The sequence below is a fragment of the Archocentrus centrarchus genome, chromosome 21 (assembly GCF_007364275.1).
Source record: "Archocentrus centrarchus isolate MPI-CPG fArcCen1 chromosome 21, fArcCen1, whole genome shotgun sequence".
Taxonomy (NCBI): domain Eukaryota; kingdom Metazoa; phylum Chordata; class Actinopteri; order Cichliformes; family Cichlidae; genus Archocentrus; species Archocentrus centrarchus.
Genome location: NC_044366.1, coordinates 13,798,554 through 13,825,501, shown reverse-complemented (window position 1 = coordinate 13,825,501; position 26,948 = coordinate 13,798,554). Strand labels below are relative to the sequence as shown.

The window sequence follows — 26,948 nt, the reverse complement described above, 5'->3', positions numbered from 1 at the left end:
ATCTGTATTTGACATTTACAATGAATTGTTTTCCAGATAACTTTGTGGTAGACCACAGCTCCTGTGTGAGAGCATGCCCCAGTAACAAGATGGAGGTGGAGGAGAATCGCATTAAGATGTGCATCCCTTGTACTGACATCTGTCCAAAAGGTAAACTGCAAACACATGCTATAGATGGAGTAAATAATCTGTGAACACCCCACTGATTGAGCTATTTGTGAAGTTATTAGCATGATTAATTATGGTAATACCTCAGTTGTTTATGTTGGGCAAGTCTAAGAAGCTATGTGGTGCATATGAATATTAATACACCTTTGACCACATTATAATTAACATCTGTATATATACACTTTTATTCATTTTCACTGCTGGGCTTGTTTTGGCAAACACAGCAACAGTACACATTATACTGATTACATCAAAACCTTAATCTATCTTGTGCTTTGTATATTGGCAACATTGAATTCATCTAATGCAGGATTTTCTTTGTTGTTTCACTGTGTTTTGTTTAGCATGTGATGGTATAGGTACAGCCAGCCTACAGACTGCTCAGACAGTGGACTCCAACAACATTGACAAGTTTGTCAACTGCACCAAAATCAATGGCAACCTGGTGTTCCTCATTACTGGAATCAAAGGGTGAGAGCTGAGAACATTCAGCTGTTTAGAATGACTGAAGAAAGAGTGAAAAAAAAAATCTCTCTAAATACAAAATGGCTTTTCCCAGTTCATTCAGCCTTTCTGTCAAAATATTCAAGCACTGAGCACTCACAATGGGTTGTTGAAAAGAGCCCACAGGTAGTGCACACCTCACAGAAGTTCGAAGTTCCTAAAAGTAGAAATTACAGCTGTAAGTCTACCGTGACCATTTTAGCCTTCAGCCAGAGTCAGTGTGCACCTGTTGGTCTCAAAGCATAGATGGCGTGTTTAATTTAGTGGGGGATTGAATCTATTATTAATTAAGATAGACGATGCTCTTCAGTTGACAAGCAAATGAACACCCGTGATGGACACATTTAGAGCATGTGTGCCGAGAGTGTCGCCTCTCTGTGTATAGATCTCTTTGGAGCTGTGCCCTTGAGTAGCCACAGGCAAAGTATCAGCTTCTCCACTGCTGCACCTGCTGACTGACTCTTTCTTTTGTTCCGTTCTCAGCCTGCTTTATTGAGTTTTCACTCAGTAATGTGAAAAACTCAAACTCAAACAAAACAAAACCAAAAAAACTCTGTAACAATTGCAATTTGAAATAAAACATAATCACCTCAAAACATAAACACAGTTGGATCAAACTGGTAATTGTATGGATACATTTGAATAATGTTACTACTGTCAGTAATGTCAAGTGGCTTGCTATGTCTGCATTATACAGTACTATATGTGTGCATTCAAGTAATGATGTGTTTTTCAATGGATTTTTGCACATACATAAATAAATAAAGCACAGTATACTCAGAAATCATACACGCTTTACCAGTTCAGGTAGCATTGTACATTGCTGTATGTCTTCTTAAATGCAGCAGTTTTCTTTCCTGTGATCAGGAATGTCCTTGCACATATCGATTCAATTCAATTCAGTTTTTTTAATATAGCGCCAAATCACAACAAACAGTCACCTCAAGGCACTTTATGTTATAAGGTAAAGACCCTACAATAATTTGATGAAAATACTAAAACAATGACTTTTTTTTTTCTTTTACTTCCCTTTATTTGTCTTTGTCATTCTGAGCTCTCGTTTCATTCACAGGGATGTCTACCATAACATTGAAGCTTTGGACCCAGAAAAACTCAATGTATTCCGCACTGTTCGGGAAATTACAGGTGAGTGTATAATTTGCACTACATGCATCTTACACATATGATTTAATAAAATAAAAAATACGTATTTACTCTTACTGTCACTTCTTTTCTTGAACATGAAATTTTCATATAAATGCCTATAGATGCTTGAGTGCATCAGCATATGTGTTTTTTCAAGTCCTCTTCAATCCCCCTTCCCCTTCCCTTGAGAATGTCCACACCAAGGACAGACATTACAGAATAAGATGAATATCATATGAGTCTTTCAGTCTCCTCTTTCTCTCTACTGCTTCTCCCTCAGGGAGTCCCTAGCCTTGTCCCACAGCCCCAGCTCTCCCTTCACGCACCATGAAGAAAAGATCCAGAACATGTGGTGCACATCGTTAATCCCCCAGCTCCCCAAGCCACCTCCAGTTTTTAGCTGCATGTATACTGTCATCCTTCCAACCCCAACATTTGACAATGCCATCAGAAGAAAACATCTTATCTCTGATGTCATATTCCTGCAAGCAGTAAGAAAATATTCTTGGAAAATATCACTGGCGATATTTAGCTATGAATGGCAAAAGCAGATGCCTCATTAAACAGTGCATCCCTTTCATGTAAACAGTATTTATTTACTTAGGATTACATCAGTTTTATTTGATGTAATTTATACTTTAAAAAATTTGTAAAATAAGTTCAAGATGTCACAATGACATTTACATTTACTGCATCCAAAATAACAGTATTTTATCAATGCCACTCCCCTTATTGGAAACAACCATATACATCAGATTGTTTACTATTTAAACTGACCAAGACATTCTCCACAACTTGACTTTGAAGGCATTTTGTTTTTCTTCTCTGATGTTAGTGATGACAGTTTGAGAGCAGGTGATGGGGCATAAACCAGCGACCATGTGGTCAGACATGTGTGTCAGCTCAGCTTGTCATCTCTCTGAGCTGTCAGGAGAACGTGACTTTTGACAAAAGCAGGCAACCTGCATCCATGACCCCAAGGTCACAACTAGCATTGCTCTAGCTTTCAAATGAGCTGTGTAGGAGGACAGCTTTCATCATCCACACCAGCACACCCGTCCTCCTAGATCAAATTTGTCTCCTGTTTTTTTTTTTTTTCTTTTAGTGGCTCCTTACCAGGTCAGGCTTTACCCAAAGAGTGGGCACAGTTGGCATGATTCAGCATAAGTGGGTTTCTCAGTGTTGTGACTCAGAATGTAATCACTACAACTTAAGCATTCTTAACCTTTGCTTGTGAGCTTGTGGCTTTTTTTTTTTTTTTTTTTTTGTCTAAGTGGCACCACGGTGCAATTTTGAGGGCACATTGGTGTGCTGCTGATTTGGCCCCCAGCAGAACATGAACCACTGATAAGTGATCTTTTCATGTGCATGAAAATGCACGTTAAAAAAAAAGTTAGTGTGTTTTGCTTTTATGATTGTCTGCACTGCTTTAGCACCTCCTCTCATCTTGTCTCTACAGTCTGAAATGTGGTCCTATGTCAATACACGCCTGCTACTGTATAGAAGTAGCATGAACACTTAAATATGGGTCACAATTATATTTTCTTGTTTTGTTTTGTTGAGACATACTTAAAGACAATGTTTGCTATCATTTAAAGACTCTGATTTTATAGCCATAGAATAGAATATGATTTAAAATTACCTAGCAATTTTTGTTGCCTTGTTTTTTTCTGGAATTGATTGCGCTATGTGGTGTGGTTCCACCATTTTGGGGAGTTCTAAAAGGGTCGGATCTGCTGTTAAGCATCTGATGCTTTGCTTCATGGGCAGCCTAGCTGGTCATTGATAGCACAGATGCTCAGTACTTTTTCCAGCAGAGCTTAGAAACAAACTAGTTAGAAGGATTCAGTTCAGTTTTATTTATATTAAAGCCAATCCACAGCAACAGTTACATCGAGGACGATGAACCTCAGAATTGATAACTTGTTGTAACATATTCTCATCTATGCTCTACTTGATATCAAGTATTTCCTTAATAAATGTTTAGTATTTAGTACTTTATACTATTCACCCAAAATACAGTTTAGGAATGAGGTTAATATTTCCCACAATATTTGCTAATTCTACACAATTATTTATTGACAAAAAAAAAAAAAAGACATATTGGATGCCATTATACTGATGGAAGTTTTTGGCCATTCTGTATCGTCTACATAGCCACACATGACTGATTACTAATAGGTCTTCACAGGAAAATCTGTAGCTGCTGCTCAAGACTTTTAACACTCATTCTTTCTTATTGTGGCGTGTTTACAATACTGAGGTATTTTTATCTATTATACACAAACTACAGACTGCATCACATGTGAGTGTCTTTGTTGCTGAATGGGTGTCACAGTGAAGTAATACAGCGCAGTTAATAGAACCGAACAGTCATCGTAGCCAACCTTTCAGCCACCTTTATAGAATGTTACTTTTATTTATAAGAATTGTATTATGCCATAGCCTGGTACACCATGTATAATTTAGATGCTCACTGCCTGCTGTGCATTTTGGAATTATTGTTTCTTTTACTATGCAATGGTCATATGCAAGCCTCACTTCCCTCCATTTCCCATGAGCTGCTACTTCTTGTGTTGTAACAGCAGTTTGCTTGAAGTGCAAATGTGAAATGTGTAAAGATCTGCAGGATATTTAATATATATGTAGTTTGGGCATTCATGTATGACAGTTACTATTACTTGATAGTAAAAAAAAAAATAGCAGCAACCTAGTTTTTCTTAGCTTCTTGAAAAAAAAAGAAAAAACAATTAGCGTGTTTCTTTCCATGGACAAAAACACCAATTGTTCATAGTGAAACTTAAACACCAACCTTATTGCCACTGTCTTCCATTTTTTTTATTTTTATTTATTAATTAATTAATTTTTACCTTTCTTATCAACACCTGTACCCACTGTCTGACGATCCATGCCTTCCTTGTACAGATAGCACATAGCAGATGTGCTCCGTTACCTCATGCCTACATTAGAACTGACAAGAGTTCAACAGACAGTAGCATCATGAGTAGAGAACACCCAAAGCCCTATGAAACAGCACTGCGCCAGAACAGTGAGGTGCCTCAGCACTGCAGGTTTTGTCATTAAAACAATTAGTGTTGACAAGTACAGCACTAACGATTCTATAGAACTGCTGCCTCTGGGCTAAGAGGCACTCACAGCATCATAAACTGCACATCATGAGAAACAAGATGGACAAATACCAAAGAGCAATTACCTTTTACAAACCACCATTCCCCAGCAATACATTTAGGATTCTGTGTGAATACCTCATAATGGGTTATAATGGAAGAAATTCCTCTTTTATCCTAATGGCTGCCATTAAGATGCTCTCATTAAATATTCTCTTTAAAAAAGAAGAAAAGGGCTATGGATGTAAATTACCTAAAAAATATATTTTCCATTTTGGGAAGTTGAAAAAAATACAAATTTTCTACCTTTTTGGTAGTAACTGTTGTACTTGTGCTTAACAAAAACTAGTATGACAAGAAATCATGTATGATTCCACATAATTACCTGTTTTGTACATTTCCTCATTAAACACTTTAAATAAGCATTTGTGAGACCCTGTCATTGCTGCGGTGGGACTGACAAACACAATGATGTCCATGAACTGATAAAGAGGAGGTTGAAACCTGTTTGTCAACAAGCCAAGAGTGGCATTGTTATTCCACAACTCTGCTTACCTTTCTCTGCCATTCCTCCCTTTCTGGACCAACAAAATTATGCATCCTGTGGGAAGAAATCACACAGTGTAGTATAATGGAGTCTGATACTGTTTATTGACTGGAGTATGGCATGTTTTTTTTTTTATACATGCAATAATATTCGCCTGGACTTTGCTTCCTTCCACCTCCGTGTCCTCCCCCCTTACCTCTGCTCTTCTACCCACTGTGGATTTGCCTTTGGTCTCATAGCCTCATCCAACTGTGTTGTTTGTCCTCTGGTGTTGGCTTGGGGATTGTAGCACCCTACTGTTTTTCTAATAAATATTTCATATTTCTGAATCTATTATTAAAAATCCTAAATGAGCCACGGCCATTTTCTCAGCTTTTGATTTTATCTCCTAAATGATTTAACAGCAGAGAGGCAAATAAAGGAAATGCAAAAATATTGATAAGTCAGACTTGTTAAAGCTGGCACCAAACTCCTCTGTGGCATTGCCGTGCCAGAGATTTATCTGGCTTGGAAGTGCTTGGCTGCTTTCAGATGAGGCTCAGGTGGTGTGGTTGCTTTGTTTCTGGAATGTTGCTAGTTCTAGAGAGATGCCGGTTTTCCCTACTCATTTTATTCTTGTCACTGTGGAAGTGGACAGTATGATAGACAGGCGATTCTAATCTGTCAGTACTCATGTGGATTTATAACCCATGTTCATCCCTGTCTTTGTTTAGGTTTTCTAAACATCCAGTCATGGCCTGACAACATGACAGACTTGAGTGTTTTCTCCAACCTGGCAACTATTGGGGGAAGAGCGTTGTACAGGTACCTGATCGCAAAACAACTTTGGAAATTCCCTTTTTTTTTTTTGATTGTTAAAAGTAGTTCATGCCCAGTATATATATATATATATATATATACACAAACACACAGATAATGTTTAAACACAGCCTACCCCAGAAATCTAAAAAAAAAAAAAGGCAATTAACACAAAAGCTGCTTTCTGAACAGTTCTTGCATTGTTGCAAACTCTACAGCAGTTTAAACAAGATTAGAACGAGCAGGTTTTAGTCCCAAGGTGCTATCGCACGTTTCTGTCTCTGGTGATATAGTTAAATCATTTTAATGCAAATTGAAAGTAAACGTGGTTTTGTTGGCTAGCCTTCTGTGGACAAGTCCCATGTTAATGTATGAAGTGCAATTTTTGTTACTGCTAAAGAACACTGTGCTTAAAACGTGCCAATTATAACGACAACTTAGTTATTTAACCGAATCATAGCACAGAATTATTTATCATTTAGATTTCATTGGGATTTTTCTTTTCATAATTTGGAAAAAATTGCAACAAAAATGTAGTGGGATTTGGCTGAAAACAAAGTGAGGGTCTGCTGATTAAGTGTTGACTGTGAAATGTGTGTTATTGTGTGTGTGCTCGACTGTGCATGTGAGCGCGTGCATGCGCACTGCACCTGCCTGCAGATGGAAACAGCAGGCTGCAGTACAAATTATAGCCTGCCACCCACCCCTGCCCCATGCTTGATCCTGCATGCTCTCTGTCTATCTGATGGTTCTGACACCCACTGGCATCCTGTCATTTTTAAACCATGCAAGTGGGGCATATCAGGATAGTTGGGGGTAGGCTTTGAAGAAAAAAAAAGGAAGGGGGGGTGGCTAGCAGACAGAATGATTAGAAACATCTTGTAAGTCACATTGCAACAGCATATAGTCTAATGTGATCACAACAAAAAAAGAAGTAATTAAAAATGCAGTGTATTTTTCTTGACAAATCAGAGCACTGTGAAGATGAATGGTAGACTGTAATGTTTAAGCACAACAGCATTTCTGCAAAACCTGTGAAATGAATCCATCTTCTTCCCTGCCCCCCCCGCCCCTCTTTTCCTCTTTTGTGCCTGTGTCACATCATTTCTTCTCCTCCTGCTCCTCTGACTCCCTTTCCTTTGCTGTCGACCCCATCTCCCTCTCACCTCCACCTATTCTTACCTCTCAGTGGGATCTCTCTGCTGGTGTTGAAGCAGCCGGGGATCACATCACTTCAGCTTCAGTCTCTGAGAGAGATCAGTGCTGGGAATGTCCACATTGCAGAGAACAGCCAGCTTTGCTACTACAGTACTGTCAATTGGACAAGACTGTTCCATGCTACAAACCAAAAGGTTCTCATTCGCAACAACAGAAGTCCACAGGAGTGCTGTAAGTTAATGCCACAACACAATCATTCTAAACATCTGAATGCTAAATATTTGGTAAAATACAAGAAAATGATCATATCTCATGGGTTGCTGTACCAACACAAAAAAGAATGATTATCAAAACTTTTTTACCTTGCTTTGCCCATTGGAGACACATGGTGTTGAATTGTGTGAGATTCACGTCCCCATTTAGATTGTGTATCTAATTCTACAAAGCTGTAACAAAAAAGAAAGTATATATCTTGCTTAGAGAGCTATGTAATTATATTTATGTCAAAAGTCACGCATGAGAAAAAAAAAAAAACATAATCTAAGCAAATAATTAATTTCGTGAGTGCTGGTATTCATTCCCACATGTAAATTCAACAACCCATGCTCTTAGAATTCAACAGCCACGTGCAAAAAAAAGTCACCGCACATTTCACAGTTTCACGCTCTCGTCGGAAACTCTCTGCGCTTGGAGCTGAATCCTGCTTGCTGGAAGCAACTGACTTTTGACTGTTTGAGTGGAGCCTAATGTGATTGGTCACTTTGATGGACAGTTCAGGTTACTGCGTTAAACCAAGTTACACCATGGCAGCAACATAAGAGCTGTTTTTAACCATATTTGTCTACAGTTTGAAAAATAAAGTTTGATGCATTAACTATCAACAGTTATTGTTTTATGAGTACCGGTGGAAATACTGACAAATGTCACTGGATTACTTTACTAGTGAATAAATCTTTAAAAACGGAGGATTCAAAGGCAAGTTTTGAAGTCTCACTCCTGTCCCATTAATCTGTTGTACAGCGTCACATACCTTTTACGATTTAAAAAAAAAAAAAAATCTTAACCAAGTACCCATATGGCTGCAGAGCTGGGCTCACTGTGGATTCAGACTCCACTGAAATTGTTCATTCAGATAATATTACAGATTCTGTGAACAGGCAGTCTGTGGAGTGCGCAGGAGAAGAGGCTGTGACAGGCTGTCTTTGTACAACGTGACAACTAAGTGAACTAGTGTCTGAAGAAACAGTTAAGGTTGTTGCTGTCATTTTTAAAGAGTATTATGACTATATTACACACCATCCTTGTAGCTGCTGTGTGCTACGTATGCTATGTTTTTATGGTTTGCGGTTATCTCTGTGCAGCTAACCAGCAGCTTAACTTTAGTTATGTCTGTTGTAGATCCTTGACTGTGGGCTCTTCCCTAGACCTGCAGACCACAGAGATACGCCACACATCTATCTGTTGTCTGTTATCACTGCTAAAATATTTCTTGTACAGTTTTCTTCAAAAAAGATTTTTAAAAAATTAGTTTGTTACATTTATATATTTGTTTATTTACAAATCTTAATAGTGTTCATAAAGAGACTAGCAGAGCTCTTTCTGGTATCTGTGGTTATTACTAAAAATTCTCTTCACTGTTTATGGAAATGCTTTGATTAAATGCTGATTATCAACTTTTTAAGTATCCTATCCTAAATCCTATGCTTATGTAACTAAAACAAAACCTTTAAACTATATAATTGTTGACTCGTTAAACTCTACACCACAGCTGGAGCTAATTCACTATAGCTAAATCAGACTATAATTTATTAGTTTATTTATATTTTATATTAATCTAACTCTGCTAAACAGGATCAAAGTGTGAAATGGAGTTCAAAGTAAAATATTTGCTTTTGTATAGTATATCTTTTTATGAATAAATCAAAAATCACTATCAGTTTAACTACAGCTGTTATTTCTACTGTGCACTTGTGGATGTGCTGATCTATAACTGTCTTTACTTTGATACTGACAAAAGCTGAAGCTGAAGATTTCTGAGGCGTGTTTTGAAGCGCTCATCCAGTCATGGTGCAGTTACATGTGTTTGCTGCAGACTGAGCAGCTTTTTGTTGGCAGGTTTATCTGTCTGCTTTGGTTATAATTGCTACATCCCGATGCACACTTTCTTTCCTGATCATTGTTATGATAATTATGTTTGCAAGTCTACACAAACGGAACCAATCATAGTCTAATCATTTATGGTGGCTTAAAAAGTTATATGTGTGTATGTCCTAAATGGAGGTTTTGTAGATTAGATTAGATTCAACTCATTGTCATTGCGCGCACAAGACACACAACGAAATGATCGTTCCAGATCACTCATCCAGAGATGAGCATCTGCAGTCATGCAGCTAGAGGCCAGCACTACCGTTAGGCAATGTGGTTTAAGTGTCTTGCCCAAGGATGCAGCGCAGGGAAAAGGGGCTCGAACCAGCAACCCTCCAGCTGCAAGGAGAACACCTACCCACTGCGCCACTGCTACTATGTCTTGTATAGTCAAGAGTTAGTATAAGTGAAATCTACCACAAGACAAGATCAATGGACTGCGGCTCCTGAACAGTTTTCAAAACAGAGAAACTGTATGAAAAGTATTTTCTACTCTCTGATTCTGGATATCCTCTGGTAGTAGGACATATTTGACTTCTAACGGTGTGCTGAATGACCTCTGTGTTGTACAACCATGATACATTTACATATTTTAGCTGTTAATTTAACACTAGCTGTCTAGCTTCAGGCACCATTGAGAGTACTCTTTTTTTCCATTTTTCTTTCTCGAACATGTTCACATTTAAAAATTGGTTGTACACTAAAGAAAAGAAACAAATATATTCAACGTGTAGTGTAGAATATATTTAAAAGGAGTTGGAATCACTGAGCTTATAAGAAATTAACATTAGACAAAATTCTGCCTTATAAATTATCACTCAGTCTTCTCTTAAAGCAAAGTCATTTGCTTTAAAGGAATTACTGTATTTGGCACTGATAGAAGGATTTTGGGACATGAACCTAATATATAATAGTAGAAAAAAATATTAGTAGAAATATATGTTACATATGTATCCGTTATAGCATGTCTGTCTCATGAGTGGTAGCTATTATCGCAATAGCTTCTGAAGGACACTAAAAACAATAATTCCATAATTAAACAAATTAGCATCACGGCCATTCAGAGAGAGCAAGGTTTAGCAAAAATTAAATTAGGCAAATAACTGATTTGGTGAGATAAAGATTGCGTTTCTAAAAATGGAAGAGCTTTATTATATCACTGCCACAAGTGTTAAAACATTATTCATTTATGTATAATGTTCATTAATGAGCCAGTATTTGCATTATTGAGTTGGCCCCTTTTCACTGTTCATGTGCTCCTTTCCCCTTGGCAGTTCCTCACTGTTGAACACACACACACACACACACACACACACACACACACACACACACACACACACACACACACACACACACACACACACACTTTAGAGTCTTTGAAGACTTTGGGTTAGTTTCAAGAGTCACATACTTGACATGGTTCTCCATGTGTGCATCAGAGTGTGTGTTTGTGTGTCTAAACTCGACTGAACCTCATGGGGCTAGAAAAGGGCAGCTATCACACTGTTACAGTGCAGCAAAGAATGTTCTTGTGAATATGCATGTGGTTGTAGTGATTTAAGTAGTTGCTGAAACTTGAAACCAAGACAACCAGTTTTCATAGTAGTTAGAGTAGAAATTTAGCACTATATGTATATGCACTACCAAATAAAACTAGGAATACAATCATGGTATCTGCTATTAAAGTACAGTTATGATTTCTTTGGATTTGTTTACATGTGATTTTAGGCAGTCCAACATCTTTGCATATTTGCATAGTTTAATCAGGTATCACTAATAAGCCAGGTTTGTACTGAGAGAAGAGATATACCACCAAGCAGGACAGTTTTCATTAATATTCTTCAGATTGTATGAAAGACTTTAACTCATGTTTAACGCCAAATAAGTTGCATCAAAATAGTTTATCTCACCTCACTGTGGCACAGTTAAATTATAATGTCCCTAGTTTTTGCATTATTTTACATTTTTGTACATTAAAGAATAAAATAATCAAAATGGAAATGTTGCAGTTCTTGTGTAAGTATGATGCTGATTATGTTAGGTGAATTTACATAATATTTTAGCTTTAAGAGATTGTCAGTAGCACCTGTGCTAAGTCAAAATACTGGGAAAAGGGCAAACATGACTCACTCAAACTTATATAAGGAGGGAATTTCTCTCAGTAAAAAATTTGATAAAAGCTGCAAGAAATACTCCCACTGATCTCAAAATGTAAAATCGTACAATTCAAAGATTTGTTTGCTAAACTGAGTGGAACACAGATGTATTGTTTGGGAAAATAGTCAACATAGAGTTTCTCGTGTTGGCTCATTATTTCATTACTCCTATTAAATGAACACTGGTCTTTAAACAAGATACATTTTCTAAAATACATCATTTGTTCTCCCATGTTGCATATGAAAAAAAATTACCTCTCTAGCTGCCCCTCTGTTCTCTTTAGCCATTTCAATGACTGCTTTGCTTTCAGTGCTGCCTGTAATACAGAAAAGAGAGGTGCCTGAAATTGAGCAGTTGAGTTCCAGCTAAATCTCTCCCCTCAGCCTTGTTAATCACTGCTGTTCAGGGACAGGTTTTTCTTTACTGTTTGTTTTTCTCTTTCTTTCTTTTCTCTGTCTTTATAGCAATCATGATCATAGCCTATTCTTTTGTCTTCCTTGAGTCTCAAAAAGGAACCTGTCAGGGCTTTTGTAAGTTTGTCATGTCAGAAACATCTGAAGGTGATATGTTTTTGATCTTGTTGTATAGTTAAAAAGTCATGCAACCACTACTTCCCCCTTGCTTATATCTTGCACCAATCTTTCTCCCTTTTCCTCATTTCCTTCTGCCTGGTCAGTTTACCTATGAGGCTGGAAGCCTGACAGAAGTGGTTTTGTCTCTTGCGAAAGGCAAAGCTTTCATCCTCTTCCCTCAAAAGGAAACTTCATTTTCTTTATGTATTTGCATCTTTCTGTCTGAATTTTTAAACATTTGGAACAAGGCTATGGCTGACACTAAGGCATAGCCCTTGGCTTCCATGTAGCCAGGCTGGCAAAAACAGCAGGGGCCCTTTTATAACCATGTTCTATAACCATTGGCTATCGAGAAGAGAAGAGAAGAGAAGAGAAGAGAAGAGAAGAGAAGAGAAGAGAAGAAGAAGAGAAGAGAAGAGAAGAGAAGAGGAAGAGAAGAGAAGAGAAGAGAAGAGAAGAGAAGAGAAGAGAAGAGAAGAGAAGAGAAGAGAAGAGAAGAGAAGAGAAGAGCAACAAGGGGGGTAATCTTGTCAGATGCAGGCGGGATGATAAAAGTTCATAGTGTATCTGTAGCACTGTCACCATGTTACTTCAACACTCATTTTGTCACTGTAATGTTCTGAAATGTAGCAACCTCTGTAGAACTGAGTGCTAGAGGGGGACAAGAGCGAGAGACAGAAAGAGATAACACATCCAGGCCATTATAGAGCAGATGTAATAGCCTGAGTCAGTTGGTGCTATATGAAAAACACTGAGGCAGAAACACAGAGAACAGATTGTTCGCTATGAATGAGATGAGAGAAAGGAGCGTTTTCTTTACGTGATTGAATGCAGCAAAGTAGATCAGAGTTACAGCTTTAACATTTGTATTTTTGCATCACAGGTGGCTTTTAGTATTGGTTTACATGGCTATCCAAACAACACTCACTGTTAATGTGAAGCTAAGGCCTTCTGCTTTGAAACCAGTTACTGTTTCTCTTTCTTATTAAAGCTAATTAAAAAAAATTGGAATCTCACTTGTCATTGTTTGCCCGGAATTTTACAATGAAGCAACCCAGCGCCATTCTTTTTTAATTGCAAAATATCAGTCAGTACTGTAGACACACTGTGCATATAGACCATTATACACTCACAGTGAAGTGCCAACCCAGTCCTTTGATGAATTAATTAATATGATGTTTTAAAAAGTTTCTGGGGTACACGAGAGCATTTTGTGGAAGGAACTAGGTCGTCTTTTAGTTCATCCAAGAGGGTAATTATTCTGTCACTCTTTAGTGTACAGCATATTGTTTGACAATGTCTTGTTTACTGAAGAGAAACCACTTTATCCTTTAGCACGTGTTTCAGAAGCACACCTTTTTCCTCTGTCTTGCTGCAATTATTTTTGCCATTGTTTAGTCCCCAGAAGGAAAAAAAAAAACCCATAGCTTTTATAGGCCAAGCAAATGAACATCTGCTCTGTGGAGGCGGAGAAATTTAATGCAAAAAATAAGCCCTCGCAAATTGCAAGTGCCTTAGTAAATCTAGCCCTGTGTCTTTTCATAAATAATAGGATTATTTTGCTAATTTTATTCCCAGATAATTTGGGGGAATTTAGGGTTTATTCATTGCGTCTGACACTGAGTCATCAAAGCTCAGCTGCATGCTACATGAGTATAATTTTTGCCTTCTTTGTTTATATGTGTATTGAACAGCCAAGGAGCGCATGGTGTGTGACCCACTGTGTTCAGATGCTGGTTGCTGGGGTCCCGGCCCAGACCAATGCCTGTCCTGCCGATACTTCAGTCGTGGACGAACATGTGTACAAACCTGCAATCTTTATGAGGGGTGAGTCCTGAATATGCTTGCACACATGCATTCAGATGCAGTGCTGACATAGAAGGTGGAGGTGGATGTATGATTTGAGGCTGAGTTTTACTGTTGCTACTGGACTGACTGAGAGAAAGCAGATGGGGCATTGACTGAAGAAGTAAATCTGTTGTCCTCTAATCTACCTTTGACAGTTTGATTTAAACCAACCAAAAAAAAAGTAAAGCAGTGTCAGTGGCAACATCTACAGATTAAAAATTTTATTTTAACAAATAATAAATAAGGGGACAAAACAAGCAAAGCAAGCCAGCATCAGCATGACATCATAGATAAAAAATGGCCTGTTTATTATCAGTGACACAATGTGAAAAAAACAAGGTTTGTTTGCTTCTCACTGAGACTTTGCTTGATCAAACTGTGTTCCCACCAAACTTTACTTTCTCATTGTTTTGTTAAGATGCCAAACACATCTTGCTGCTGCTATAAAAGTCTCCCAAAATGCTTAGTTAATGATTACTCTTCAGCTTCTTGACAGTCAAATGGAATCTCAAGCAACACTTTTAGCACACCATGTGAACAGAGCCCCAACGAAAAACACGTTCACTCTCTGAACTGTTCTTTTTCCAAGGAGGAATGATTATACTGCATAAATCTTTAATGATTTTAAAAAACAAGAACTAGATACACAATTTTTTAATCGTTTTGGATTTTCTCTAATCCACACAGGGTCAAAAGCATACATACACCCCCACTAGTATTTGGTTAAAAATCTCTTAGCAAGTTGCACCTCAACCAGATGTTTTTGATAGCCATCAACAAGCCCCTGGCAAAATTCTGGCTGGATAATTGACTACTTTTCTTGGCAGAATTGGCAGCGTTCGTTTAAATTAAACAATTTGTTGACACAAACCTGGTCCACAAATTTTCAATTGGGTTGATGTCGGGGCTTTGGGAAGGCCATTCCAGAAGTTGAATGTTAGCCTGCTTTATCCATTCCAAAATGATAAAGCTTTACTCTAACATCAACACATTCGTATGACCATCATCTATGATCAGTCTTTGACAGCAACCAATAATGTTTTTCATGTCACCGACTTGAGGCTGTTGAATTGACAGACACTGGTGGAGCAAAACGTATACACTTCAAAAACTGAAGGAAATCTTGCGCTCTATTATAGCCAAGGGGAAATCTCAGCATGTGCACGAATAAAATAAAACACATGGAATAACTAGGTAAGAACTAATGGTTTAGCTTTGTTCACTGCCCTACAAGGTGCCTTTTATTTTCTTGGTTGGTTGCCAATGAAATCTTTTAAATTTGGCCCAAAACACACAGATTAAACAGTATGAAACTGTTTATTTTGTATTTAACATTTTTTTAAAAAAAATCAACATTAGTATCAATATCAGTGTACTCAAAAAAGGAAATTGATTATATGTTCCAACAGAGGGATCGTTTATTACCTTCTCCAACAGGAGGCCGTCTAGTAGGTGCACTTGACACTCAATGGGTCATTTAGTGGCAAAATCATGAGAATACAGTTCTGCTAATAGTACTAAAGTCAACAATGGCAGGAACATGCTACAGTCCATCTAAGTAACTGATAAGTCAAACACATCAGAAATTACAGAATGATCATAAAAAATACTATCAATAGTTTTGATTTGAATTATTGATTTTATGCATTTTTTTAATTAGACTTTAATGTCAAAAATAAATTGACACATAAAACATTTTATAACATTAAATTCCTTGATTTTTAACACCTGCTGCACCACCTTCTCATCAAAAGTTTACTTGAACAGCCCACGGCTCTTTAGTTTTTGACTTAAACAGTATTGTTCTGTTTACTGGGGATGATATTAAGAGCCAGGGGGTGAGAAGAACAATTTAAGAAGTGGTGCTAATTTTTGATTTAAAAGGCACCCCTGCAGAGTGTCATAACAATAGAGGTCCCTTGACTTTAAAAGAATTTATCTTGATGCTATCTACCTCCTAATGAAAGACCTGCTCCCCCCAGGGAGTTTTATTAATGAAATTTTAGGTGTTTTTAGCCTGCAGAACTGCTGGAAAGATGCTTTTTAAGTTCAGTTGCATGTTGATCACAAAAGTTTGGTGGCCACATTGGAGAGGACTGAGGAGGACCAGAAGGTGTCATTAGGGCAGGGGGGCTAGGCGTGTCACTGCGTGTCACAGTCACTGCTTGCGCACGGGGCCACGCCCTGCCTACCTGTCCACCTACACGTCAGTATCACCTACACCGTCAACGTTACCCGCACAACTGGCACTTCATTCATCAGACACAAAAATTCAGTGAATGCAGCCCAAATCCTTTGCCATTTTAGCACAGTCACGGTCCTTGCAATAGTTGGAATATTTCATGGCTGGTTGTGCTTTTATTTTATTTGAACAATCAAATGTCTTTTTGTGGTTTAAGGCTATGTTGTAGCAATTTTGTTGGGCAGGCATGAGTACTGTGAGGTATATTATAACATGTAGTTTAAACATGGGCAGTATTTATTAAATTCTTTTTAAGTCACTGGGAATCTGTTACTTTATCTTTGCCTATGACAGACAGAAAATAAAAGAAATATGGCAAATGGAGGAAAATGGATCATAGTAGAACACTATGTCCTATAAGCCCTAAGCATTCATGATATCTTCCAGCTATATTGCAGCCGTTATTATTCCAAACAGCACACACTCAGACAAAAGCTTACCTTCCTTGCCTCCTGGAAGGTTTTATGAAGGCCGATGAAGCATAATTAATACTAAGATGATTTAGTTCCCACTGGGTTAGCAATTTTTTTATTTTCTATAGCCAAGAACATTCTGTGTTTCCTCACTGGCCAAAAAGAGAAGTACCCCAATTTCATTTTCCCTTTCCTGAAGTGATGAAGGCAAAGTGCCAACTTAGTTGCAGTTCGGTCAAATTTAAAACCTTTTTCTAGGCCACTCTGGTGTTGTGCAATTATAAATGGATTGCAGAAATTAAATAACAAGACACTTTATTCAATTGATTTTTGAAAATGTGGCACCCCTCACAGGTCCTGCACCATTCAACTTCACTGATCCCCTGAGTGATGGTTCCAGTGTTATGCTTAGCTAACTGGTTACAATTCTTGTGGGTTCTGTGTGTGTGTGTGTGTGTGCGTGGGGGGGGGGGGGGGGGGGGGGGGGGGGGTGTACTGCATGTGTTGCTCTTACAGGGTTACATCTGCCCCAGACTGATTCTGATATTACTAATAAAAGATATCAGCTGATTCACAGATGTGCTTTACACAATGAAAAGTGCCTTAAAGAGAACATTCTCGCTTTAGGTAGTTTATGGTCAGAGAAATTTCTCTTCATGGGTGCTTTTTTAGCATTAACCATATAGTGTGTCAAACAACAATGATATCAGAGGTCAAACAGAAAACACGAAGAATTAGTTTATTATTAAACTGTAATTACCTGCAGTGTGCGTCACTTTGTATCATAATTACTTCTTTTAGGATTTAGTGGCATTGATGTAAAAACATCGATTTTATATTTACAGCCTAAACATGACACCAGCATAATACAAAAAGTATATATCATTTGAGCCATTCTTTGATTTTACAAGAACATATCAGTTCTGTTGAAAATAAATATTTGTATGTTGCTTGGTAACAACAGATTTATACTAAATAGAACAGCTGAAAGATTTGATCAAATGAACAGAGTGGGGTCTTTATCAAGCCTCAAGTTTTTATCATTTAACATTTTTTTCTTTATACCAGCTACTCCAGCAAAGAATGGTTGCTTGTACCTGTTATCTCAGAAATAATGTTTTGCTCCCCAACTTGTTTCTCGTTAATGCTTCTCTTTCGCTTCGCATCAATCAAACTCATTCTTTTCTCACTTTTCTCCATTTCTGTCAGGGATATTCGAGAATATGCCAATGGGTCAGTGTGTGTGGAGTGTGATGCCCAGTGTGAAAGAGCTGATGAAGACTCTTTGACCTGCCACGGCCCGGTAAGTTTGCTACTACATACATCAATATTGAGGCAGACCAAAGCATTATTTCCATACACGTATCTGCTCTTAACATAGAAAGTGAAGAGGGCTTTTTAAGCAATTTGGAAATGCTTCTGTGCAGCATGAGAATATCATGTAACATAAGTAGTAGTAGTATACTATCTGAGGAACTTAAAATGCTGTGTCCTTATAGTGACAAAAAGTAAAATTCAAAACACAAAATACACAAAACAAGGACAGTGGATTTTGTCCCCAAAGTTCTAGACACCTACTGTATGTGTCTAATGTGTCAATGAAACAATGAAACTGGAGGAACCAGGCTGGGGAAAAGTAGAGCATTGCTTCTTTCACAAGCCAAATGATTTTGAGTTGCGGATATCCAACTCAAAATCATTTGAGTGCATGTTGTACATGCATGTTATTACTATAAACTATGAATAATTGGTGTGTTAGCAGTCCAATTGTCAATTATTAAATAGCTTGACTATTGGATATGTTTAATGTTGTGATTTAAAGATAAAACTCTTGTATTGGGCGTACCAGCTACATTTTTTTTTACATGCTTCTTTGCTGTAGGTTTATATTCACACGATTATGATTCTGTTTTTGTTTTTTGAATTATGAGCTATCAATTCAAAACATAAATCTACCTTATTCTTGTACTCAATAGTACAAATACATTGCATATCAATTTATTAGAATTTTTTTTTTTTTTAGTAGCAGCTGCAAATAAAAACAGCTATTCTATAAAAAAATAAAAAGAGTGAAATCCCCGACCTTCATTTCTATCTGTCTCTTGTGAACATAACACCCACAGCCACATTAGGCCCCTGACCCTGCTCTTTCTCTTAAAATCTTATCTTGCTGTTTCAGAGAAATGGATGATTTGCGACAGACACAAGCCAGCGGGTCCTTGTGCTGTCTTTTGTGTCCCATCACACCCCGTCTGACAGTTTTGATCAGTATAGTTTAGAAGTGTGGAACCCCCTCCAACCCCCCACCCTGCCATCCCATCCCACCCCAAACACAGACAGGAAAAACCACAGTAATTTTGGTGTATGAGGGAAGTAAGAAATAATCTCTATAAACAGTTGAGTCTGCTGAATCCTGAAAGGTACAGTCAGTAATTTTTTTGAGTTTTGGTAATAGAAAAAAAAAGAATCTTTTACTAAGAAATATACATAGATTAGTGTGTAATTACATCTTCAAGCAAACTGATGAATTCTCATGAACTTATATTTAATCCATTAAAAATACATAGCAGAAGACAGCGGTTTGTGGAAGCCATCATGTTCCCCCACCATATTTGAATGCAGTGGCCTTAATGGACAGCGCCCTTCCTACTAATGGTGTATTACGTATGTGACTAGAGTGTGCTATGGAGGGACATTTTAATATGTGCCTGCACATTCAGATTCAAGATATGAAGGATCATACCTATGTTTTCAGAGGAAGGGTGCCCTTCACCAAAGAAGTAAAAATCACAAAGGAAAGACAAGACCACCAGCATCTTAATACAAAGTCAGCCTCTTCCTCCTCACCTCAAGCCTCATCTCCTAAACTGAAGTCAGGGCTGTAATACATGAAAACATGCATAAACTTGCTTCATTATGCCCAAGTGTTACTTACTGTCCGCACATTAGGCATGCAACCCTCCCATCTCAGCTGGCAAGAGCCGGCTAAACAGTAGGAGCTGCTTATATGTTAACAGTACGCCAGCTAATGTTAGGCTCAGTGTCCTAAAAAAAAAAAAAAAAAATCACACTTTCCCTCAGATAAGTAGTTTAATTATATTCTCACATGATATGAGAGTTTGTTCACAAAGTATCAGAATCCAACAAAGTTACACCCACTTCAAAGACAGTTTCGCTAACGCTGGCTAACAGAGGCCAATGGCAGCAAAAGCAACAGCTAACAGAGGCTAACAGTGCCAAAAACAGCAGTTTACCGACAGAATGCTTCAGGATATCCTGAACAACTCACCTCATTATCGCTCTCATCGGTCAGAAGTGAGCTTCTCTGACTCATCAGCTTGTATCAGATTGCTTTCACAATCTTTTACTGCCTTTTTTTTGTTTTGTTTTGGTTTTTTTGAATGGCTTAAGAAATGTTATCAGAAAGAGTACGTAATTGATGTGGGTGGATTGCCAAAGTTTTGGCTTTATCCTGTAGCTCTTTACTGAGTTCTCACCCAATTATTTAAAGCAGCATCCCAATTATTTATGGCCCTCCAAATACTGGTATTTGGATGAAACAGAGAATAACTTATTGAGCGATCATCAGAGTAAAAGGGAAAATCTCATTGTCTTGAAATGGGAACTATACAAACCAAGTAACTTTTTTATAGGTTTGTAGTGTTCCAGGTTTTTACACAGAGGGAAGTCGACAGTGGAAAAAAAAGTCTGAATATCTTTTCTCATCAGTGTGCACAAAGAGCAGCATGTTTTTCTTTTTTGTCTGTTTGTTACTTAGAACTTCTTTCTAATATTGAATCTCTTACCATTTTGCATTCTGTCAAAAAACAACAATTAGCAGGGTGCAAACAGATCTGAAGTTTGTTACATTAATACTGGAGTCTTACAATAGATAATATTGACTTTAATAATTACCTGCAGCCTCTCGTGGAAAATGCAGTAACTTCATCAACATAGAAATGGGCCAGGATTTGTGACAGTATATAATGTTTTGTGTTGATTTTCTGCAAATGACGCAGGTCAGCTGTTACACACAAATTTCAGGTTTATTTGGTGGAACAGTTTATAATAATAAGCCCTTCCTCTGGATGAATCCCGCGCTCCACCTGAACTGTCAGATTTTTCCAGAGACCTCACACGTATCCACACAGGCCCCACATTCCAAACAGAATAGTTCAACTTTTTATCAAAAATATATCAGTTCCATTTCAACTGCCTCACACACATAAAACCTGCTTACTCATTTTGATTAGTACATTACTCACTCCCTCGTCAGGTCTGCTTGTTGTAGACTTGCTAATTTTCGCTGCTCTCGGTAGAATACTAGTCACTATTGAAATTAATTTCTTTGCCTCTGTTTATAAATTAGGGCATTGTTAGTAATGTTCCACTCCCACATATTTTTTGCAGTTGCGGCCTCACATTAATTTGCTCTGCTTACTAAATTTGACCCTAAATCATTAGATGATAGTTGGTTCACATAGTGAAGGATCACTAAGAAAAAAACAAAAATAACACATCACTGTATACATTATAAAGTTGAAGAATGGTGGTCTGCCCCCTCCAGTCTAAGTATTATAGGGTCTATTTCATGATGGATTGGTGTAGCATCTGCACTGATGTGGACTGATGATTTACTAATCAATCAACATTTTTATCTATACCTCTGGCTACAAACTGTGTAGAAATCAGCACAGTAAAGCTCCAGAAAGCAGAAGAAATTAACTTTCTCCAAAGGGTATCTGGACTCACCCTTAGAAATAGAATGAGGAGCTCAATCATTTGGGAAAAGCTCAAAGTAGAACGGCTACTCTAACTTGCTTCTAAAGAAGCAAGTTGAGGTGGTTTGGCCATGTGACTAGGACACCTTCCCAACACTTCCAAGGTCAGGTAAAGAGATCCCAGGGCAGACCCAAGACACACTGGAGAGATTATGTCTCTCAGCTAGCTAAGGAAAGCTTTGTCATTCCCCCTGGAAGAGCTGGGGGGTGAACTGGACCCAGTTAGAAACTAAATGGATGGACGGACAGACGGACTTATCCTATTATTTGACTAATAAGTGACTCTGTGCAGCAATTTGAACCATCTTATTCCATAATATCTGGCATATTCTTCCTCTCTCTGGCAATATGCAGCAGCCATCTATGACCATAATGTACACGTAATACAAAATAGACAGATACTCTTCTATTTGCAAAGCAAGTAGATATACACTTGTATAGTCAAAGCACAGAATATTTTTTGTTTTGTTTTTTTTGAAGTGCCTCCTGAAGTCCATGTGTCTAGTAAAAAAAAGAAAATACACCTACAACAGTATAACACACATCCTTTTGTGCTGGCAGACTAATTTATATTTACAGCAGGGTGCTTTGGTTGGGGCTTTGGTTGCCCCAATACCCTGTTGGACCAAACACCATTTGCTTACTCTGCCACATAATTTGGCTTGTTGAAGTGATGCCACTAGTGCATACACACATATATACAAATATCCATGGGTGGGAAGACACTCAGAAAATCAAAAGTGCCAGGCTCAACGCTAAAGCCAGTGAGAGCAGCTAGACTTTCAATGTGCATAATTATACCCAGGGTGAGAACATGTTCGCAGACACAAGCTACAAAGAGCACACACAGAGGCATTAGGGCATAGGCACCCATATACAGAATTAAGCATGCCAATGCAAAACATTACTTCTTGCTTTGATTTGACTGACAAAGTACTAGTATACACGCATACATACAGAAGGATAGCTATGGCTTTTGCTAAGATAGATGATTTGTCTGTGTCTTTCTTTCTCAGCTGCATTTATCATGTGCAGTATTCAATTCGGTTCAGTTTTATGTTGGAGCACTTTAGTTTGTGGGTGTGTATATATATATATATATATAAAGGGCTTTCAAAGTTAATGCAATAATAACGTGTTAATGAAAATTCCTTTTAACAACTCTATTTGTTTTAACGTACAATTAATGCATGCATGATCTGTGACCTTTGGTCCGCCCCTGTGGTTTGGGATGTCAGGAAGTGATGCAACAGTAACGCTGTGGATGGTAAGCAGAAATGGATAAAGAATGGCAAGTTCAGCTTTAACCTTGTGACCTGCGCTCCAGACTGCCAACTGCTTTTAAATGCCGGTAAAACTGCAACCACATGCGATACAGCAATAAGTCTTTTTGCATATAAAACCAGAGGATTTACACGTACATGTAATGCATTCAAAGTGTCCCAGAGCGCTGTATCCTTCCTCTAATGCAAAAAATCGCATAGAAAATGCTAACAAGAAAATGTACTCCATGCTGTTTATCGTGTGCATTAGCATGTACAGCTATGGCATTTCTGTATCTAGCATAATATGTAGATACAGAAGATGGTTTTCAATTTCTTTGTGGGTTAGTGCAGTCTTTAGCTACCTTATGTAGTTACTATGGATTACCTTCATACATATTATTATAATTAGGGTTCTGAAGGTTCTATTGATGTATAGTGAGTTGAAATTTTCCACACGAGTGTACTACAGCATGTATAACTGTAATGATATGGTCTGGCGGACTTGTTCTATTATAGGTCTCAAAAGGGCTACAGCTCTGCCAAATGGTTCTCTTGACAAGACCAAAGTTATTTGTATTTACTGTCGATGTGAATTAAGTTACCATTGTAGTACGTCAAGTCTCAAATACCACTTGCTTTTTCCCATCACCAAAGGCAGACCATGCTGAATAGCTATCAACAGAGACCTTTGGACAATTCTTTTTTTTAAATATGTGTTGTTGTGTCTCCCTGTTTTGCCATATGTGTTTAACTGCTGGGGTCAGGGAAAGCAATAGAAAAAAAAAGAAGAGCATAGAGAAACAATGAGGAGCAAACGATATATTAATAAACATTTGGCAGGTTAGTAGGGTCTATAACCACAGATCTGGAACACAGAGTTCTGAAACTACCTGCATATCTACAGAAAGGCCATGGGAAGAAAATGGAGTGAGAGCAAAAAAAAAAAAGCACAAACTACACAAAGGAAAAGTCACATCCAGTAGGGCTGTGTGCACATCCACAAGGCTGTGTGCTCAGTCCTCTCCTGTACACCCTCTTCACCTACGACTGCATCCCCTCCCAAAGCAACACCTCCATCGTCAAGTTTGCTGACGACACCACCGTCATTGGGCTGATTACTGGGGGAGAGGAAGCAGCTTACAGGGAAGAGGTGGCCCAGCTGGTGTCCTGGTGCCAGGAAAATAATCTCTCCTTAAATACAGAGAAGACTAAGGAGATGATTATTGACCCGAGGAAGAGAAGAGACCAGCATGCTCCATTATTCATCAACGGGACTCAGGTGGAGAGAGTGAAGACCTTCAAATTCCTTGGCACCCACATCAGTGAAGACCTCACTTGGACCTACAACACAGCACAGACTGTCAAGAAAGCTCAGCAGAGACTCTTCTTCTTAAGGAAACTGAGGAAATTCGGATTATCCCCCAAGCTCCTCAGCAACTTTTACAGATGCACTGTGGAGAGCATCCTGACAAACTCCATCACGGTGTGGTATGGAAACTGCACTAGTCAGGACAGGAAGGCTCTCCAGCGTGTCATCAAAACAGCACAATTCATCTGTGGAGCTGCCTTCCCATCACTACAGGACACTTATAATACCCGGGTAATAAAGAGGGCACACAACATCATCAAGGACCGTACCCACCCACAGCACACACTGTTCACACTCCTGCCGTCTGGCAGACGTTACAGGAGTGTAAAAGCAAGAACAACCAGACTAAAAAACAGTTTCTATCCACAGGCCATCAGGCTACTGAACCACTGACTGATTACCAAACTGTGATTACCTGCCTTTCTTTCATCTGTATATATCTGTATATATTGCACTTGCTTTATTATTTATTTATTTTTATTTTCTACTTTTACTTTCCTAATATACTAGTTCTTAAATTTTATTTTAACTTAGTTGCTTATTTCAATTGTTTGTAAAGCAGTCGCAAGTAAGAATTTCATTGCTCAGCATAACCACAGTGTTTTGCGGTGTACATGACAATAAACTTCTTGAATCTTGAATCTTGAATCTAATGTATAAATGCATGGGAAGTGACAGAGAAGAGAGTAGATGACAGGTTGCTCAGTTAATCATTGGAGGTCTTCTAGCAGCCTGTAGCCTACAGTATCATAACTAAGGGATTGTGCAAAGTCAAGAGCCCTGACTTAAAACTTCCTTAATAAGAAAAATGGAGAAAAATGAAGAGTGTCTGCCTTCCACATGCTGCAGCTGAATGTAGCTGAATGTTGTGCCTTCACACCTTGCTTTGGTAAGTCCAGGAACTACAACTACGCCTGCTTTCTGAGAGTGAAGTGCTTTTTTTGGGTATTGAATTAAGATTAAGATATGATGGAGCTCAGTCATTGAGACCTTCAGGGACTTCAGACTCTACAGAGGATTTTAAAGGATCCAGTGAAGATCAGCTTAAATGGGAGAAATGTGATCTATGTTGGTACTCCCTGTCATTGCTTGTTTCATCTGTCTTCACTGATAAATATGATTGGTGTAATCTGCATAGCAATGGAAATGTGGGGTTTTCTGATAATATTCCTTAAGGGAAGCATGCACAAGATAAAAAGGGTTATTTCTAGCAATGTTCCACCTTATGGAACTTCATGACTAATTTTAATTTGTGTTAAAGAGTAACTGTTTATAGTGGGGGAAATAATTGTTTGATCTCCTGCTGAATTTTTAAGTTTGCTCACTTAAAAAGAAATGAACAGTTTCTAATTTTTATGGTAGTTTCATTTTAATAGAGGTAGACATAATATCAACCAAAAATCCAGAAAAAAAACACACTACATAAAAGTTATAAATGGATTTGCATGTCATTGAATGAAATAAGTATTGGCTGTGCGCCCATGTGGCACACTGATTACAATCAATCAATCAATTACAGATAATCCTGATCTCAACTTGTTATGAGTATAAAGCACACCTCTCCACAGAATCAGTTTCTTCTATTCCAATCTCTCCACCACCGTGAGCAAAACCAAAGAACTGTCAAGAACAACAGGGACAAGATTGTAGACCTGCACAAAACTGAAAATGGGCTACAAGACCATCAGCTGTTGTGCGATTATTTGAAAATGGAAAAAATAAAAAGTGTCCATCAATCATCCTTGATCTGGAGCTCTTGCCTCATGGGGTGAGGATGATTGTGGATTAGCCCAAAACTACAAGGGGGGAGCTTGTTAATGACCTGAAGTCACCACTGGTAACACACTACACCGTATTAGATTGAAGTCTTGTAGTGCTCACATTATTCTTTGGGGCTTTTTTTCTGCAAAGGGTACAGGACAACCTCACCAAACTGAGGCGCCAATGGATAGGACCATGTACCATAAAAACTTTGAGGAGAACCTTCTTCCCTCAGTCAAAATGATAAAGATGAGTTGTGGATGGGTCTTCTAGCATAACAATGACCCAAAACATACCACCAAGGGAACAAAGGACTGGCTAGAGAAGAAGCATTAAGGTCATGGAGTGGCCTAAGCCAGTCTCCAGACCTCAGTCATATACAGTAGAAAGTCTGTGGAGGAAGCTAAAGTTTCCAGTTGCCAAGCGGCAGCCAAGCAACCTAAATGTTTTTAAGTTTCTGTAAAGAGGAGTGGGCCAAAATCCCTCCTGAGAGATTGCTGTGCTTGCCAATAAGAGTTTCTCCACCAAATACTAAGTCGTGTTTTGCTTTGGGATCAAATACTTATTTTCCCCCAAGGCATGCAAATCAATGTGCAACTTTTATGTAATGTTTTTTTTTTTTTTCTTTTTCTGGATTTTTGGTTAATATGCTGTCTCTCGCCCTTAAAATGAAACTACAATAAAGCTCAAAGTTATGGTTGGTTGTTCACTTTCCACCCATTGTGTTTATGTTCGTATGTGTGTATATTATCTGTAAGTAAGCTGTTCTTTAGACCTGCTGATGTTTCAAGGCCTATCTGGTAGAATTGTTCACCTCTCTTCCTCTGCCTTCTTGCCCCCTCCTTTGCCTATATTAGCTCTATAAATCCTGTTCTAGGCGGATTGTTATGGTCATTGTGTGTGCTGTGAGCGATGGTTATTATCTGCCTGCTCTGCTCACACAGCT

The 26,948-nt window shown here is 38.2% G+C and overlaps 1 protein-coding gene across 1 annotated transcript in view; it reads left to right on the top strand.

The window, feature by feature from the left end:
• erbb4b (erb-b2 receptor tyrosine kinase 4b) overlaps nt 1-26,948 on the top strand; it is a 311,401-nt gene that overhangs the window by 220,083 nt on the left and 64,370 nt on the right. Inside the window, exons 8-14 of the mRNA XM_030758147.1 lie at nt 37-150; nt 513-639; nt 1,745-1,818; nt 6,207-6,297; nt 7,481-7,680; nt 14,018-14,150; nt 18,036-18,129. Coding sequence (XP_030614007.1) covers nt 37-150; nt 513-639; nt 1,745-1,818; nt 6,207-6,297; nt 7,481-7,680; nt 14,018-14,150; nt 18,036-18,129 — 833 coding nt within the window. The remainder of the gene's footprint in view (nt 1-36; nt 151-512; nt 640-1,744; nt 1,819-6,206; nt 6,298-7,480; nt 7,681-14,017; nt 14,151-18,035; nt 18,130-26,948) is intronic.